Source organism: Anabrus simplex, chromosome 1, assembly GCF_040414725.1.
Source record: "Anabrus simplex isolate iqAnaSimp1 chromosome 1, ASM4041472v1, whole genome shotgun sequence".
NCBI lineage: Eukaryota > Metazoa > Arthropoda > Insecta > Orthoptera > Tettigoniidae > Anabrus > Anabrus simplex.
The window spans coordinates 1,373,406,146-1,373,424,655 of record NC_090265.1 but is presented as its reverse complement, the minus strand read 5'-3'; the positions used below and the strand labels follow the sequence as shown (position 1 = coordinate 1,373,424,655).

The 18,510-nt window shown below is 37.1% G+C and overlaps 1 protein-coding gene across 1 annotated transcript in view; it reads right to left on the bottom strand.

Moving 5' to 3' along the window:
* LOC136859314 (prolyl 4-hydroxylase subunit alpha-1-like) overlaps positions 1-18,510 on the bottom strand; it is a 618,020-nt gene that overhangs the window by 162,679 nt on the left and 436,831 nt on the right. Inside the window, exons 13-14 of the mRNA XM_068225775.1 lie at positions 12,933-12,946; positions 4,687-4,738 (exon numbers count right to left, since the gene is read on the bottom strand). Coding sequence (XP_068081876.1) covers positions 4,687-4,738; positions 12,933-12,946 — 66 coding nt within the window. The remainder of the gene's footprint in view (positions 1-4,686; positions 4,739-12,932; positions 12,947-18,510) is intronic.

Here is an 18,510-nt window from a genome sequence, read left to right as displayed (position 1 = left end):
ACGTATACAGCCGTCATTTGTAGTATTTGAACTAAGTATTGACAAGGACTAAATTATGATCGATGCAAAATTCAACCAGCCCACTTCCTCTTTCTTTCCTTTGTCCCAATCCGAATTCTCCTACTGTATTACCTTCTCTTCCTTGACCTACCACTGCATTCGAGTCTCCCATCACAATTAGATTCTCGTCACCTTTTACATATTGTATTAAACTTCTATCTCTTAGAGAAAGGATAGGAATGGTATGAGGGGGAGTATTCATTCACGTGAAAGAAGAATGTGTAAGCTATGAAAAAGTTAAAGATGACAAGCACGAAATTCTAGAGGTAAGGCTCATTTGTAAAGATAATAGGCAACTAGATGACTTTGGAGTGTACAGACCGGGAAAGGGTAGCGAAGATGCTGATTCAGAATTATTTGATAAGATAATTAGCTATGTGGAAAACAATAAGGAAAGGAACGTGATCGTAGCGGGTGATCTAATTTACAAAATGTCAATTGGGAAGGTAATGCAAACGACAGGAAGCATGACCAACAAATGGCAAATAAGTTCATATGGGAAGGGCACCTGATTCAGAAAGTGATGGAACCAACTAGAGAGAACAATATTCTGGATGTGGTGCTGGTAAAACCCGATGAGCTCTATAGAGAAACAGTAATAGAAGGTATTAGTGATCACGAAGCTGTTTTTGTGGTAATAAAAAATAAATGTGAAAGAAAGGAAGAGATTAAAATTAGGACTGTTAGGAAGTACTATATGGCTGATAAAACAGCCATGAGGGAGTTTTTAATAAGTAACTATGATCGGTGGAAAACGGTAAATAAAAATGTAAACAGACTCTGGGATGGGTTTAAAGCAATTGTTGAGGAATGTGAAAATAGGTTTGTACCTACAAAGGTGGTAAGGAATGGTAAAGATCCACTATATTATAACAGGGAAATAAAGAGACTAAGAAGAAGGTGCAGGTTGGAAAGAAATAGAGTTAGAAATGGCTGTGGAAGTAAGGAGAAATTGAAGGAACTAACTAGGAAATTGAATCTAGCAAAGAAGTCAGCTAAGGATGATGGCAAGCATAATTGGTGGCCACACTAATTTTAGTGAAAAATGGAAGATTATGTATAGGTACTTCAAGGCAGAAACAGGTTCCAGGAAGGGCATTCCAGGAATAATTAATGAACAAGGGGAGTGTGTATGGAAGGATCTTAAAAAGGCAGAAGTATTCAGGCATCAGTATGTAAAGATTGTTGGTTACAAGGATAATGTCCAGATAGAGGAGGTGACTTAAACAAAAGAAGTACTAAATTTTACCTATGACAGCAATGACATTTACAGTAAGATACAAAAGTTGAAAACTAGAAAAGCAGCTGGAATTGATGAAGTTTCGGGGGATATACTAAAGACAATGGGTTGGGATATAGTACCATATCTGAAGTACTTGTTTGATTTTTGTTTGCATGAAGGAACTTTACCAAATGAATGGAGAGTTGCAACAGTAGCCCCTGTATATAAAGAAAAGGGTGATAGACATAAAGCTGAAAATTACAGGCCAGTCAGTTTGACATGCGTTGTATGTAAGCTTTGGGAAAGCATTCTTTCTGATTATGTAAGACATGTTTGCAAAATGAATAAATGGTTTGATAGAAGGCAGTTTGGGTTTAGGAAAGGTTATTCCACTGAAGCCCAACTTGTAGAATTCCAGCAAGATATAGCAGATATCCTGGATTCAGGAGGTCAGTTGGACTGTATTGCGATTGACTTATCTAAGGCATTTGATAGGGTAGATCATGGGAGACTACTGGCAAAAATGAGTGCAATTGGACTTGACAAAACAGTGACTGAATGGGTGGCTCTGTTTCTAGAAAATAGAACTCAGAGAATTAGAGTAGGTGTCCCTGTAATAATTAAGAGGGGAATTCCTCAAGGCACTATTATTGGACCATTATATTTTCTTATATATATCAATGATATGTGTAAAGAAGTGGAATCAAAGATAAGGCTTTTCGCAGATGATGTTATTCTTACAGAGTAATAAAGAAGTTACAAGATTGTGAGCAACTGCAAAATGACCTTGATAATGTTGTCAGATGGACTGTAGGCAATGGTATGATTATAATCGTGGATAAAAGTCAGGTTGTGAGTTTCACAAATAGGAAAAGTCCTCTCAGTTTTAATTACTGCATTGTTGGGGTGAAAGTTCCCTTTGGGGATCATTGTAAATACCTAGGTACTAATATAAGGAAAGATCTTCATTGGGGTAATCACATAAATACGATTGTAAATAAAGGGTACAGATCTCTGCACATGGTTATGAGAGTATTTAGGGGCTGTAGTAAGGATGTAAAGGAGAGAGCATATTTGTCTCAGGTGAGACCCCAACTAGAGTATGGTTCCAGTGTATGGGACCCTTTCCAGGATTACTTGATTGAGGAACTGGAAAAAATTCAAAGAAAAGCAGCTCGATTTGTTCTGGGCGATTTCCGACAATAGAGTAGCGTTACAAAAATGTTGCAGAGTTTGGGCTGGGAAGACTTGGGAGAAAGGAAACGAGCTGCTCGACTAAGTGGTATGTTCCGAACTGTCAGTGGAGAGATGGTGTGGGAGGACATCAGCAGACGAATAAGTTTGGATGGTGTCTTTAAAAGTAGGAAAGATCACATTATGAAGATAAAGTTGGAATTCAAGAGGACCAATTGGGGCAAATATTCGTTTATAGGAAGGGGAGATAGGGATTGGAATAACTTACCAACGGAGATGTTCAATAAATTTCCATTTTCTTGGCAATCATTTAAGAAAATGCTAGGAAAGCAACATATAGGGAATGTGCCACGTGGGCGACTGCCCTAAATGTAAATCAGTAGTGATTGATTGATATTCTTTCGATTCCCTCATCATCTGCTGAACTAGTAGGCATATAGACCTGCACTATTTTGGTGGGCATTGGTTTGGTGTCTATCTTGACGACAATAATTCTTTCACTATGCTGGTCGTAGTAGCTTACTCGCTGCCCTATATTCTTGTTCATTTTTAAACCAACTCCTGCATTACCCGTTTGGTATTGTGTTGATAATTCGGTAGTCGCCTGACCAAAAATCCTGTTCTTCCTGCCAATGTACTTCACTTATACCAACTACATCTAACTTTAGTCTATCCATCTCCCTTTTCAGATTCTCTAACCTACCACAACGATTCAAACTTCTAACATTCCACGCTCCGACTCGCAGAATGTCAGTATCCATCTTCCTGATGATCGCCCCCTCTCGTGTAGTCCCCACACGGAGATGCGATTTGGGGACTAGTTTACCACTGGAATATTTTACCCGGGAGGAAGCCATCATTCATATAAAGAGAGAGCTGCAAGTCCTTGGGAGTTAGTTAGGGCTGTAGATTCCCGTTGCTTTCAGCCGTGTAGCAGTATTAACACAGCTAAGCCATGTTGAGTGTTATTACAAGGCCATATCAGTCAATCATCTAGATTGTCACCCTTGCAAATTCCCAAAGGCTGCTACCCCCCTTTCGATGAACCATTCCTTAGTCTGGTCTCTCAACAGATACCCATCTGATATCGTTGCACCTGCGGCTCGGCTATTTTCTTCATTGGGAGACGCAAGCCTCCCCACCGCAGCAAGGTCACATGGTTCGCAGGGAAGGACCACCTGAATTAAGTCTGTTAAATACTGCAACTTAAGCGAACAAGGTTTATTCTTCCCACTGATAACATAATGTTACTTTATGATCTATGCACCTCAAGCTGGACTATTCTTTTGTTTATCGAGACTCAAAAACTGAGATACCTTCTCAAAAACTTTTATATTTCACGGTCAGACGCACCACATTATTTCAACTGGTTATAATCTAACAGTGACTTTATAGCTGCTGTCATGTGTTTTAGATGGTGTTGTATCATACCTTAACAATTTTGTTTCCTTCTCTGATTTGCTTCCATTGTTTTAACTTATCACAATTTAACTTTTAACATTAGTCCTTGTATTTGCTGTCATGTGTTTTATATTTTAACTAGTCATAGTTTAACGTTTGTCTTGTAGGTGCTATCATGTGTTATACTGTATATTGCTATTTGATAAGTTGTATTTTGCTAAATTGATTCGCTGACTGTTGATGACGTGCAATGAGCGTCGAAACTAGTACCAATCTTCTTTAAACGTTATGTGATATATACTCACATCAATAAACATTCATTGTATTGAAAAGGTGGACTTTTAACATTTTCATTTTACTGTAACATCACAATATATCACAACATGACTGCAATTCTACAAACAAATGCCTGCAGAAGGCAAGAAGTGTGCATGTAAGCCCAGGTCTCCAACATTTTCACCATCTCATACATTAGTGTGCTGCAGGAACTCACTACACAGAATTGTGTTTCGTGAACAACAGAAGGTTGGGAATCGCTGCATTCAGGGAATCTGGTTGGGTGACCGACTTAGAGGAGGTGGAGAAGGTGGGGAGAGTATATGTCCAAGACAGTGTGGAATCTAACTCAGTTAAGTCACAAATATTAAAACTGTTTCAAAAAATTTAATAGTGTGGCAACTTCTTCAACTACTCTCCATCTTGGAAATATAATATTCCATGAAAATTTTTTAAAGGAAAAAATATACTGCATCAAGAAAGTCTTATAAACTGATTACAACTACCTTTAAATAACATGTGATTATACTTACATAGAATAATACTGTGGCCATTCTGTTTCCTGTTCCAAAGTTGAATGAGGGGCTACCGTTCTAGAAAATAGAATTCAGAGAATTAGAGTAAAATAATAATTAAACTTATGTTTTTATGGTCCCACTTTTCAATACTATAACATGCAATGTTTCTATCACATTCTTAATCATGGTTGGAACTAGTTTCGGCCTTGACAAGGCCATCATTAGCCATAACTTAAAATTGTACAAATACATCAAATGACTAAAAACAAAAGCACAAACTCAAATGACATTAAAAGGAAATAAATGAACTATGTTCACAACCAAGATTAAGAATGTACCTAATGTAAACATTGCATGTTATATTATTGTGATCACAGTTCAATACCGAAACGGGAATGCCCTACGAGCATTCACGTTTCATTCATTTATTAAGAGGAACTCGCTAACACCCGGCCGTAAGCATTTAAAACTTGCGCCGAGCGCACAGGCATTGTGGGAACTGCAAGCAAGCTCGCGCTATTCTAGAACACCGGCCAAGGTCAAGCGACGTCACGCAGAAGGTTCTTTCGTGTTCCATAGCATTGCAGCATGAACGAAATGTGATGTCAATATTTCAATAACGTCACCTTGCAGGCAGGAATAATGAACGCTGCTAGCCGAAATTTCATGTCAATCGGTGTAAAGATGGCCAAGATATAAAATTTTCTTGGGGCCCACATGTGTAGCCACGCCCACCGACCTTCGGTAATATAAGCGAATCGCCAGCCTGGGGTAAAGCAGAAAGTGTGCAGTGTGGGCAGTGTGCAGTGTGTGCAGCTGCAGTGTGCCGTAGGCAGAGAGAGTGAGAGGAGTCGGCAGTAAGCCGTGAGTTCAGTGTGTGTGTGCAAGTAAGCACGTCGCGATATAATTCGTCACTCAGTCCGGCTGTGTACTTGAGTTCGGAAACGTTAGTGTTGGAAGCCTTCTCCGTGGGCTTGAACTTTGTGCATGAACAAAAACGTAATTTCGTTTTATCAGTCTGTACGACTGGGCGATTATATTTCGTTTGTGGACTATGAATGTTTCTAGCATAAACTGTGCCCACCTTGATTTCATTTAAAGACTGTGTTTCTAGCATAAACTGTGCCAACCTTGATTTCATTTAAAGACTGTGTGAAAACAGCGATAACGTTTCTAACATAAAACTGTGACAGCCTTCATTTCATTTAAAGACTGTGTCTATCCATTGAACTGTGTTCGTAATAAAACTGTGCCAGCCTTCATTTCATTTAAAGATTGTGTCTATCCATTGAACTGTGTTCGTAATAGAACTGTGCCGTCCTTCATTTCGTTTAATGACTGTGTCTATCCATTGAACTGTGTTCGTAATAAAACTGTGCCAGCCTTCATTTCATTTAAAGACTGTGTCTATCCATTGAACTGTGTTCGTAATAGAACTGTGCCGACCTTCATTTCATTTAAAGACTGTGTCTATCCATTGAACTGTGTTCGTATTAAAACTGTGCCAGCCTTCATTTCATTTAAAGACTGTGTCTATCCATTTTTCGGAACTGTGTTCGTAATGAAACTGTGCCAGCCTTCATTTCATTTAAAGACTGTGTCTATCCATTGAACTGTGTTCGTAATAAAACTGTGCCGACCTTCATTTCATTTAAAGACTGTGTCCATCCATTTTTCGGAACTGTGTTCGTAATAAAACTGTGCCAACATTTCCTCTTAAAGAAAGTATTAACTTGTGGAATACGGTATCGTCATTTCTTTCCGAGGGACCATGCCAATTCCCATCATAACCTGTTCAGAATCACGTATGATCTTAAGTGCCAGTGATAATCATCTGAAAATTACGACGTAACAGAACTTGGACTGTCGTTTATTTCAACAAGTGTGTGAATATTGTGCTCATGGTGTACAGTGCAGAGACTGTACCCGGTGAATTTAATTTTCTTTGTGAAGTGCCTAATCACTGCACCTCGGAAGGTCCTAGATTGTTTTCGTTTGTTTATTATTCCAAATACGATAATTCCTTCCATATTATTCTCATGGAACTGTGACTCTGACTTTATCCTTGCTGCTAAAGTGCTTTCAACATCATTGACTGTGGGAGCTATTTCGGTGTGCTTCGCCTTAGAGAGGTGTCACACCAGAGTCCCATGGCGTCCGATGCGGAAGCTCCACATTTCCTCGTTCCTGCCTCAGGTTCGAGTCGCCATCAACACTAATACAGAGAAAACACCAACGACGGAAGACAACGCCGACGTCGACCGCAAGACGACGCAGACGCCGCAGGACGACGTCCCCTCCACGCCTTCAAGGAAAACTCTACGATTCAGCTGTAAAAGGTGACATAATTCTTTGCATATCTATTGAATAAACTGAAGGATCCACTTAATCATAATTTTTTTTTCACTACCCTTCTCTCTCACTCTCTTAGCATGGGCCGTACACACCTTGTCGTTTCTCATGCTCTCCGATAAACTGAATTACGGGCGTTCCTGTTTCCATACGGATCAAATACCATTAAGTTTATGTCCTATGAGAGTTAGAGTAGGCGAAGCTTTATCTGTCCCTGTAATAATTAAGAGGGAAATTCCTCAAGGCAGTATTATTGGACCTTTATGCTTTCTTATATAGATCAATGATATGTATGTAAAGTGGAATCGGAGGTATGACTTTTTGCAGATGATGTTATTCTTACAGAGTAATAAATAAGTTACAAGATTGTGAGCAACTCCAAATGACCTTGATAATGTTGTGAGATGGACAGTAGGCAATTGTATGATGATAAACGGGGTCAGGTTGTGAGTTTCACAAATAGGAAAAGTCTTCTCAGTTTTACTTACTGCGTTGATGGGTTGAAAGTTCCTTTTGGGGATCATTGTAAGTACGTAGGTGTTAATATAAGGAAAAATTTTCATTGGGGTAATCACGTAAATATGATTGTAAATAAAGGGTACAGATCTCTGCACATGGTTACGAGGGTATTTAAGGGTTGTAGTAACGATGTAAAGAAGACGGTATATAGGTCTCTGGTAAGACCCCAACTAGAATACGGTTCCAGTGTATGGGACCCTAACCAGGATTCAAGAACTGGAAAAATCCAAAGAAAACCAGCTCAATTTGTTCTGGGTGATTTCCGACAAAAGAGTAGCGTTACAAAAATGTTGCAAAGTTTGGGTTGGGAAGATCTGGGAGAAAGGAGACGAGGTGCTCGACTAAGTGGTATATTACATGTTACAAATCTCATGTTATGGTCTGTATTGAAATGTACTTAAAGTCAAAGAAATAATATAATACTAGATTATAAATTCCACCGATTCAATACATAAGAGTTTTTTATTTAAATTTAAGAAATAGATCTTAACATATTAGTTACAGGGACATGTTTTGCCCATAATTAGGGCATCATTAGCCTAAAAATCTCATACCTGAAAGAATGAAAAATCAGGCTCCTGATTGTTCTTATTCGTACTTTCTAATGAAGGTCTAAAATATAAATAAGAGCATACTGTTGTAGGTACAAATGTCTAAAAAAGACTAGCAAGTGGAAGATAGTAGTTATAAGTACTCTTATGACTTACTCCTATATTTAGTCCTTATTGTATTTTTTTATGAAAGTCCTCTTTTTAAATCTGGTAACAAGTAGTGAGTTAAAAGTTCAAATTGAATACGTAAATTGCTGCGTTGAAATGAAATCTGGTAAATATGGTGCCTTATACTGGAGATGGCGAAAGGAGCTTATAATAGCTTAATATTTAGGATAGCATCCGGGAGATAGTAGGTTCGAATCCCACTATCGGCAGCCCTGAAAATGGTTTTCCGTGGTTTCCCATTTTCACACCAGGCAAATACTGAGGCTGTACCTTAATTAAGGCCATGGCCGCTTCCTTCCAACTCCTAGGCCTTTCCTATCCCATCGTCGCCACAAGACCTATCTGTGTCGGTGCGACGTAAAGCCCCTAGCAAAAAAAATATTTAGGATAAAAGTCACTCTTAGTGGTGGTTAAAATAAAAGTCTGTGTAAGTTGTAAATCTTATGTCAAAAGATAAGACGGCAAACTTCTTAAAGCACTTAGGAGCGAGGACAAGTACTTGTCAAAAACGTAGCTGTATTTATATTAGCAGGTAGACGTGGTTGTAGCTTCTTATATTAAAAATCGAAAGGAAAATGTGTGAGTTTGAGTAGAGCTTGTGGTGTTATGTCTGAAGCAAGAAGAGAGTGAAATGTTAAGGAACAGAATTAAAGGAGGAGAGAACGAAGGAAAAACAATGTGTGTGAAATTACTAACCCCTTTGACAGTTGTGACATTAATTTGGTTGAAGATGAGGTGAGTTGAAGAAAATATGTTGTGTGTAATTTCATTTATCTTTTTGACTATTGTAATGTTAATTAGTTGCCATGGTAGCATTTGAATGACTGACACGCTTGTAGTGTTATATCAATGTGAAATTGGCGGGGGAGTGTGTGGAGGTGTGGGTAGGTTGGGCGGGGTGGTAAGTTTATGTGCTATTGGATGTCAAAAATAGAATTAGGGAAGGTTCAAACTTTTCAATACAAAACCTGTTGTATAAGATGTTCACAACATATTATTTATTCTATTATTAGAACCGGTTTCAATGCTTATTGCGTCATCATCAGCTACAAAATTCAGAAATGGGCAAAGTACATATTACAAATATTGCATAAAAGAATCTTGCATGGCTAAATACAAATGATGGACTGCTTTTATCCTTAAAGGCTAGAAGAGAATGAGTAAAATATGATGATATGATGTGACACATAAAAGCGTAGTAGTTTGATGAGTGAGCATTGTGCATAAAATTGGTCTGATGCTTTGAACATAAAAGTCTGAATGTGATAATAGAACGATGTAGTAAAAACGATGTAGTAAAATTGTCCACTCTTCTGTTGCTGTTCAATTAAGACACATAAGTCCAGGTCCGATATTATATGAGGTTGGCAAAACCATCAAGAAGATTTAGTCAAGGCCGGGACACCTGATGTTAAGCGATTGAATAAGGTTGATCTTCTAATTAGTCTCAGCTCAACAAGGGTGGTGAATGTTAAAAGAAAGAAAAGAAAAACTAAGTTAGTGAAATGGAACTCTAAATGGAGTCGTTGCCAAGGATGATAGGATATGACACTCACCTTTTTCAGCGTGCTGTGTGTGTGGTGTGAGGAGAGTTGTGACAAGTGAGATGGGTGTGACTGAGGAACGAAGGTAGAGTGAGAGGGGTGGAAAAGGGGGAAGGGGAGAGGAGAGGAGAAGGGTAGGGAGCGGAGTTTAAGGCGGATCAGGAGGGCGGAGTGGTAGGGGTGTAGGACGTAAAAGAGAGCTGTAGAGAGTGTGAAAGATCGATTTTCCTCCCATGGTTTTTATACCTCTAAAGACTTCGATTAGGAAGTCAAAAAGGATATTGGATTTTTCTGAAATTAGGTCTAGAAATTCTCAAAAACATATATAAGGGCCCTTTAATCGACGTTCGATTGGATGTCAGACGATCTTTAAACAAAATCATTAACCTAAAAACAAAACAACTCCCACTAATAGTAGTTCAAATAAAAAACATTCGAAGAACGAGAACACATTACTAAACTCGCGAAGAAAATTAAAGTTCACAATCTTATCATCACAAAAGCCGATAAAGGCAATACAACGGTTTTCATGGATAAATTATTATTTATAAGTTTCTTATTCCGTATTGATTGGATTCAATGTAATAGACAAGAAAAATGTTCCACCGATCAATACATTTATTGTGAATGAATTATTGCACTAGTACCGGTTTCGGCCTATCTTGGCCATCATCAGCTAGCACACAAATTTACAGTCATTAGACAAAATTACAAAGATGTTACGTTAGAGCATCCGGATGTCTAATGAAAAATGGAAGTAAAATATATTGCAGTATTTTGCGTTAAAATATCTCTGATTAAAAGTGGTGATGGTTAGAATAAACTAAAACCTATTGATTGAGCATGGACATGAGTACATAAACACATTAAAATATATATGCCACATCATAAGATACTAAAAATATAGCACATTAAACACATTAAAACATAGTAACATATATTTTAAAAACGTCTATTAAAATTTGAGTTCATGTTGCGTTGCATTCATTCTTCAATCCTCTTGTAGTTCTTGTGTTGATTGAATTGTATTAGGTGAATATCGAGAATGCTGTATGGCTGATGTACTTTGTATTGGTATTTTATAAGAACTCTTGTCATTAAAATTTGAAAGTTGAATACTGTACAATTCAACTGTTGATGTAGTCAGGTAATATTTATATATACAACAAGATAGGGTTTAATTTTAGAGCAGTTGGTGGTGACACTTCTCACACAGATGTTTCGAAAAAACAAAAAGCTCTTTCAATAATGGTTCTTTCTCCATAGTCAAAAAAGATCCGACACAGCAAATCCAACGTCTCCTAAAACAAACTTTAAAAAACACATCATTCCTTTTTAAAGAACAAGAAAAAACGAGATTAATCAATATGAACCCCGGTTTGCCTACCGCTAAAGCTCTCCCCAAAATCCATAAGACCGGCGTCCTCATACGCCCCATCATCAACTATAGACCTAGCCCATTATACAAATTGGCCCAATTCATACAAAAATTTATTAGTAAAAACTATAAATTTCAGTCGAAAAAATCCGTAAAATACACCATTGAACTAATCGAAAAACTGAATAAATTTGAAATACAACCATTTCACACCCTTCACTCATTCGACATTAATAACATGTATCCCAGCATCAACACCAAAAGACTGTTTCCCATAATACCAAAAAGCCTAAAAACATATAGCGGGCTAAGTAAACTAGAGATCCAAGACTTCATGCAGGTCCTAAAACTCGTAATACACAACAACTATTTCGCATTTAACAAATGTATTTACCAACAAGATGGACTGGCTATGGGGTCGCCGGCTTCAGGAATTTTGGCTGAAATTTACATAGATTTCCTAGAAGACACTGCAATTAATACCAATAACATTTTCTCAAATATACACTTCTGGTCTAGATATGTCTATGACACTCTGGTTATTCTAGATGATAGAACGGTTAATGCAGCTACCACCCTTAGTAACTTAAACAAGATATATTCTAATATAAAATTCACATTAGAATCCGAGTCCAATAACTCAATCAACTTTTTAGATCTTACAATTAAGAGACTTCCTTTTTCTTTAGAATACAATATCTACAGAAAACCAACCCAAACAGCGACTACTATCAGAAAAGACTCCACAAATCTACACGCACATAAATGCGCCACTTACTATAGTATGGTAGACCGTGCACTAAAAATACCGTTATCCAAGGAAAACCTAAAGAAGGAATTGAACACCATTCGTGCCATTGATAAATTCAACGGATACAACACCTCATTCATAGAACGTATCATTAACAAATGTAAACATAGACTAAAGACAACATTAGCCAAAGAAAGACCTAACCTTGCCCTATTCGCCACCTTCACCTTTAACGAAAAGATACACAGTGTAACTAACGTTTTCAAGAAACGCAATATTAAAATTTCGTACAGAACCAGCAATAGAAACATAGATATAGTTCACAATTCCAAATCAATAAACAGATCCGATATTTACGCAAAGTCAGGTGTTTACCGTTTTCAATGCAATAACTGTTTTTCCTCATACATCGGACAGACCGGGCGTAGCTTCAAAGTTAGATACTTAGAACACGTCAATGCCATCAGATATAATAGATTTTCTGCAATAGGCCAACACATACATGATTTAAAACATAATTTTACTACCATAGAACAAGACCTAGAAATTCTCAAAAACATAAATAAAGGCCCTTTACTCGACGTTACGGAGAATTGTTTCATTCACCTAGACCAATTTTTTAATCCTAACTTAAAACTTAACGAAATTTCAGAAAAATCCAATATCCTTTCTGACTTCCTAATCGAAGTCTTTAGAGGTATAAACACCACGGGAGGAAAATGGATCTTTCACGCTATCCACAGCACTCTTTTACGTCCCACACCACTACCACTCCGCCCTCCTGATCCGCCTTAAACTCCGCCTCCCTACCCTTCTCCTCTCCCCTTCCCCCTCCCCCACCCCTTTCCACCCCTCTCATTCTACCTTCGTTCCTCAGTCACACCCATCTCACTTGTCCACAACTCTCCTCACACCACACACACAGCACGCTGAACAAGGTGAGTGCCATATCCTATCATCCTTGGCCACGACTCCATTTAGAGTTCCATTTCACTAACTTAGTTTTTCTTTTCTTTCTTTTAACATTCACCACCCTTGTTGAGCTGAGACTAATTAGAAGATCAACCTTATTCAATCGCTTAACATCAGGTGTCCCGGCCTTGACTAAATCTTTTTGATGGTTTTGCCAACCTCATATAACATCGGACCTGGACTTATGTGTCTTAATTGAACAGCAACAGAAGAGTGGACAATTTTACTACATCGTTTTACTACATCGTTTTATTATCACATTCAGACTTTTATGTTCAAAGCATCAGACCAATTTTATGCACAATACTCACTCATCAAACTACGGCGCTTTTATGTGTCAAATCATATCATCATATTTTACTCATTCTCTTCTATCCTTTAAGGAGAAAAGCAGTCCATCATTTGTATTTAGCCATGCAAGATTCTTTTATGCAATATTTGTGATATGTACTTTGCCCATTTGTGTTTTTTGTAGCTGATGATGACGCAATAAGCGGCGAGATTGGTTCTAATAACAGAATAAATAATATGTTATGAACATCTTATACAACAGGTTTTGTGTTGAAAAGGTTGAACCTTCCCTAATTCTATTTGTGAATCTCAGTTCAATACGGGAAAATGAAGTTTTTAACCTATTGGATGTGGTTGGCTTGTGGGGGCGGATGGGGAGGGAGTTCGGTTTCTTACAATGGGAGGGGTTCTGGAAGATAATAATTTTAAATTGTTTATAATGTTTATGGTTTAGTGACTGCAACAATTTTGGTAAAATACGTATAATGGGTTTTGACATCAATAATATCATAAAGGTTTGAAGTTTTGTTGTAATATTGGTCTAAAAATATATAGATGTTTTGTAATTCGTACATTAATTTCCCTTTACCTACTTTTTCAATAATAGTGAGGTCTTGATCTATAGTAGTCAAATGATGACCTGCTTCTTTCATGTGAGAACTCATAGCTGAAAATTTGTTGTGTTTGGAGGTATTATAATGTTCTAAGTATCTAGTGTGAATGCTGCGGCCTGTCTGTCCAATGTACAAGATGTCACATTGAGTACAAGTGAGTCTGTAAATGCCTGAACCTGAGTAAATGTTATTATTTGAATGGACTGTGTTTTGATTGAAAAATAACCTTGGATGGTGTTATCTGTTCTAAAGGCTATGTAAGTGTTTTGGTTTTTTAGGGGGTTCGAAACCTGGTAAATGCCTGGATTGTTGTAAGTGAAAGTAATGAAATTGGATTTTTTGGGTCTGTCAGGGATGAGGTTTGTTTTTTAATTTTAGCTTTATCTTATTGATTAAATGGTTAATTGTTCCTGGTTTATACCCATTAATTTTTGCCAAATCTTTTATGTAGTTGAGTTAATCTTTTAGGTTCTTATATGATAGAGGGATTTTTAAGGCTCTGTAAATTAAACTATGGAAGGTAGCTAGTTTATGGCGTTTTGGATGTAATGAAGTATTTTTTATTGTTATTGTGGTGTAGTTTAGATTTCTATAAATTTGGAAGTCAAAGTTATCACTATTACGTGTTACTGTGACATCTAGGAAGTTTAAGGATCTATCGATTTCATCTTCCTTGGTAAATTTTATATTTTTGTCTAGGTTGTTGAGGAAATTTAAAATATTATCACGGTTATTGAGCTCTTGATTAATAATTACGAAAGTGTCATCAAAAACCAAATCAAAATCTCTTTATTTGCAAATGAGGTGTCTACCTCGGTGGCAAATGGTACACTAAAATACATTATTGTCAAGCACTAAATTTTAAATTAACAACAGACGAAGAAAATTTTCCTAGAATACAAGATTATGGAATTTACGCTAATAATTTGTTCTATGAAACACACACATCATCCTTAATAAATTTATATTGTTTACAAAATTCTACTTATAATATCTTACAAACATAGTCAACTCATATACAGTATGTGGAATTACTTCTAATAATAATATACAACTGGTATAAGATTAAAATTAACATTGAATTTATTTACATATTTGTATTTTACCCATTTTGGAACCTAAGTAGCATAACGACCTGCTGCGTCTTAACCTGAGCCCCTTTTGCCAACACTTTTCAGAGTCCCTGAAGGGCCTTCACAGCTACCGTAGCGGTCCCAGGGCCCTCGAAGTCCCCACTGTATTTCACCCCTACAGGCAGTCCCCTACTTGGGCTGTCCAAACTCCATAGACCAGGGGATGGAATTAGTTTAATCACACACATTTCTTATTTACAATATCCTGCACTGGTCGAATGCCCTCTAACATTTCATTTATTTTCTCTGTTGTTGTTTATTCTCTTCTTGAATATCTGTACAGATTTTGGAAAAGGATCAAACACTACCCCTGGTAAACTGTTCCACTCCTTCACGCCCTTCCCAATGAATGAAAATTTACTCCAATCGCTTCTGCTAAAATTCCTTCTAATTTTGTACTTGTGGTCAGTTCTACCAATATAATTATTTTCCAACTGTAGCCTCTCACGGATATCTCTCCATGCTTCTTCTCCTGTATAGGCTCTATATATTCCTATAAGTCTAGTTTTCTCCCTTCTCTTACTTAAAGGTTCCCAACCAAGTTCCTTTAACATTTCTGATACACTACTCTTTCTCCGGAAATCCCCTGTTAAAAACCTTGCTGCTTTCCTCTGCACACCATCTAGTTCTTTTATTAGGTATTCTTGGTGAGGATCCCAAACACTGTTTGCATATTCCAATAATGGACAAACCATACTTAAGTAACTTTTTTCTTTTAATTCTTTGTTGCATCCTTTAAGTAGCCTCATTATGACATGTAACGATCTGTATGCTTTCCCAACAATGTCATCAACATGACCCTTCCAGTGCAAATTACTTTCAAATCTCACACCTAAGTATTCGCACTTGCCATCTTTACGGATAACTACCTCATCCAAAGTATATTCAAATTCAGTTTTAAAGCTCCTGTTTGTAAATGATGTAACAGTTGATTTGCCTCCATTAATCTTCATATTATTTTCTTCAACCCATTCTTGGATACACTCAAGGTCCCTTTGTAATTCTGAGCAATCCTAAATGTTATTTATTTCCCTATAAACAATTATGTCATCTACATACAATCTAATTTTCGATGTTATATTGTTCCCTAAATCATTTATATATATTAAGAAAAGTAACGGACCGATTATACTACCCTGTGCAATTCCCTTCCAAACTTTCTCTTCCTGTGATATATTATTTCCTACTTTGACTTTCTGAACACTTGAATTTAGAAATGTTCTTATCCAACGTATAACCCTTACGTCCAGTCCTATTCCCTCCAATTTCTTTAATAATATTCCATGTTCCACTCTATCAAAGGCTTTGCAAAGATCTATGGCTATGCAATCTAACTGGCCTCCTGAATCCAACTGATCTGATATGTCCTGCTGAAATCCCACCAGTTGTGCCTCGCAAGAAAATTTCTTTCTAAATCCATACTGGCTCATCATGAACCAATTTTTATCATCACATATCCCTCTGATGTACTTTGCTATTAAACTCTCCAGTATTTTACAAACTATACTGGTCAGGCTGATTGGTCTGTAGTTCTCTGGTTTCCTTTTGTCACCCTTTCTTTATAAATTGGTATTATTATAGATTCCTTCCATTCCTTTGGTATTACACTATTTTTTATGACATAGTCAAAGAGAAATTTTAAATATAGCACTATATACCACCCCATCGTCTTTAATATCTCCCCAGTAATTTGATCACTTCCTGCTGCTTTTCCTTGCTGAAGCAGTTGGATTTCTCTGAAAATATCTTCATTTGTGAATGAAAAGATTCTTGTTTCCCTATGTGTCTCTCCCTCTCTATCTTCTGTTATGGTTTCCAAGTCCTGACAAACTTCTACTGAATCTCTGAATTCCCTACTGAAGAGGTTTGCTTTCTCAGTATCTGTTAAATAGTGTTCACCCCCTTCTCCCACCATTGTAGGAATTTGGATTCCTTTTCCTTTTTGATTCCTAATATATGAATACAGCTTTTTCCATTTCCCTTTGTGGTCATTACACTCTTGAAGAATGCCATTCATATAATTATCTTTTGCTTCCTTTTTCACTCTATTCAGTTCCCTCATTAGCTGTTTTCTAGTTTCTCTATTCTCCCTACCCTCTTTGATTTTCCTGTTTACTATTCTACATTTTCTTTCTAATTTTCTTATTTCACTTGTATAATAAACAGGGTCTGAGGTCATTTTACCCTTCTTAACAGGTACAAATCTCTTCTCTCCTTCCCAAATGATTCCTTTAAATTTAGCCCAAAGTGTATCCACATTATTCCCTTCACTTATCCAACAACTGAATTGTGATTTAAGGTAAGTCCCAAATTCATCAACTTTAGTTTTTCTGTATAATTTATTGTCTTTTGTGAGCCTCTTATTAAGCATTTTTGGTACAAGTCCTACATCCATTATTACAGCCTTATGGTCACCTATTCCTTCAATTACCTCAGTTTTATCAACAATTTCCCATGGTTTAACCAAGAATACATCTAGTAAATTATTGAGACGAGTCGATTCTTGTACTACTTGTGTAAATCCTCCCTCCCAAATTAACTTATTTGCCAGTTTCTGTTCATGGGCTTCACTTGCAGCTCCATTCCATTCAACTTCAGGCAAGTTTAGGTCTCTCCCTATTATTACCATATCATTATTATTGTTTTTATGAGTATAATCTATTATTTTCTCAAATATTTTCCATGTCTCTTTCCTCTCTTCCAGGCCTGTATGTTCCTATAATTCCCACCTCCTTCATATTATCACAAACTAATTTTATCCCTAATATTTCATCCCGTTCATCGGTAAACCATTCATGTGAACAATAAGTTTCCTTCACCAGAATAAACACCCCCCTCCCTTTTTATTTCCTCGATCTCTACGATAGACTGTGTACCCTTCTGGAAATACTTCTCTATTACCCACCCCTTCTCTCAACCATGATTCTACTCCTATCACCACATCAGTCTCATAAGATTCCATCAATGTACCGCATTTTAATTGTTTATTTACTACACTCTGACAGTTTACCAAGAGCAATTTCAGACCTCCTTTCTCCCTAAAACTTGACTGTTGCAATTGGGTAACGTTTGACTCACAAGTTGAGAACGTCTCTGGAACCCAGATCCTTGTACATATATCTTGATTTAAGGGTCTGGGTTTTCTGGCAAGTTTCCCTGTATGTGCCAGTTTAGTGGTATGGGTTTTCTTAAGTACAGATTAGTTTGCAAATCTCTGTTGATAATTGTAGCAATGTGTCTACAGAGATTTGCTTTTCCATTACCATTCAGATGTAACCCATGCCTAGTGAACATTTGCCTGCCAAGACCTAAAGTATCTACTACATAGACATTTCTAAAACTCTTACATAATCTCTTGATTTTTATATTTACATCATGTGCAGCTTTGTTCACACATGAGTCCTCTAAAAGGTCATACCTGGGTGGCACATTAACCACAATTACTTTTGAATCAGGTAGTTTCGAAATCTTACCTCTGAGAGTCATAATTAGTTCCTCACCTTCATTTGCAGCAATGTCATTTGTAGCACTAACAATTACCACATAATTGTCCTTCTGTAACACAG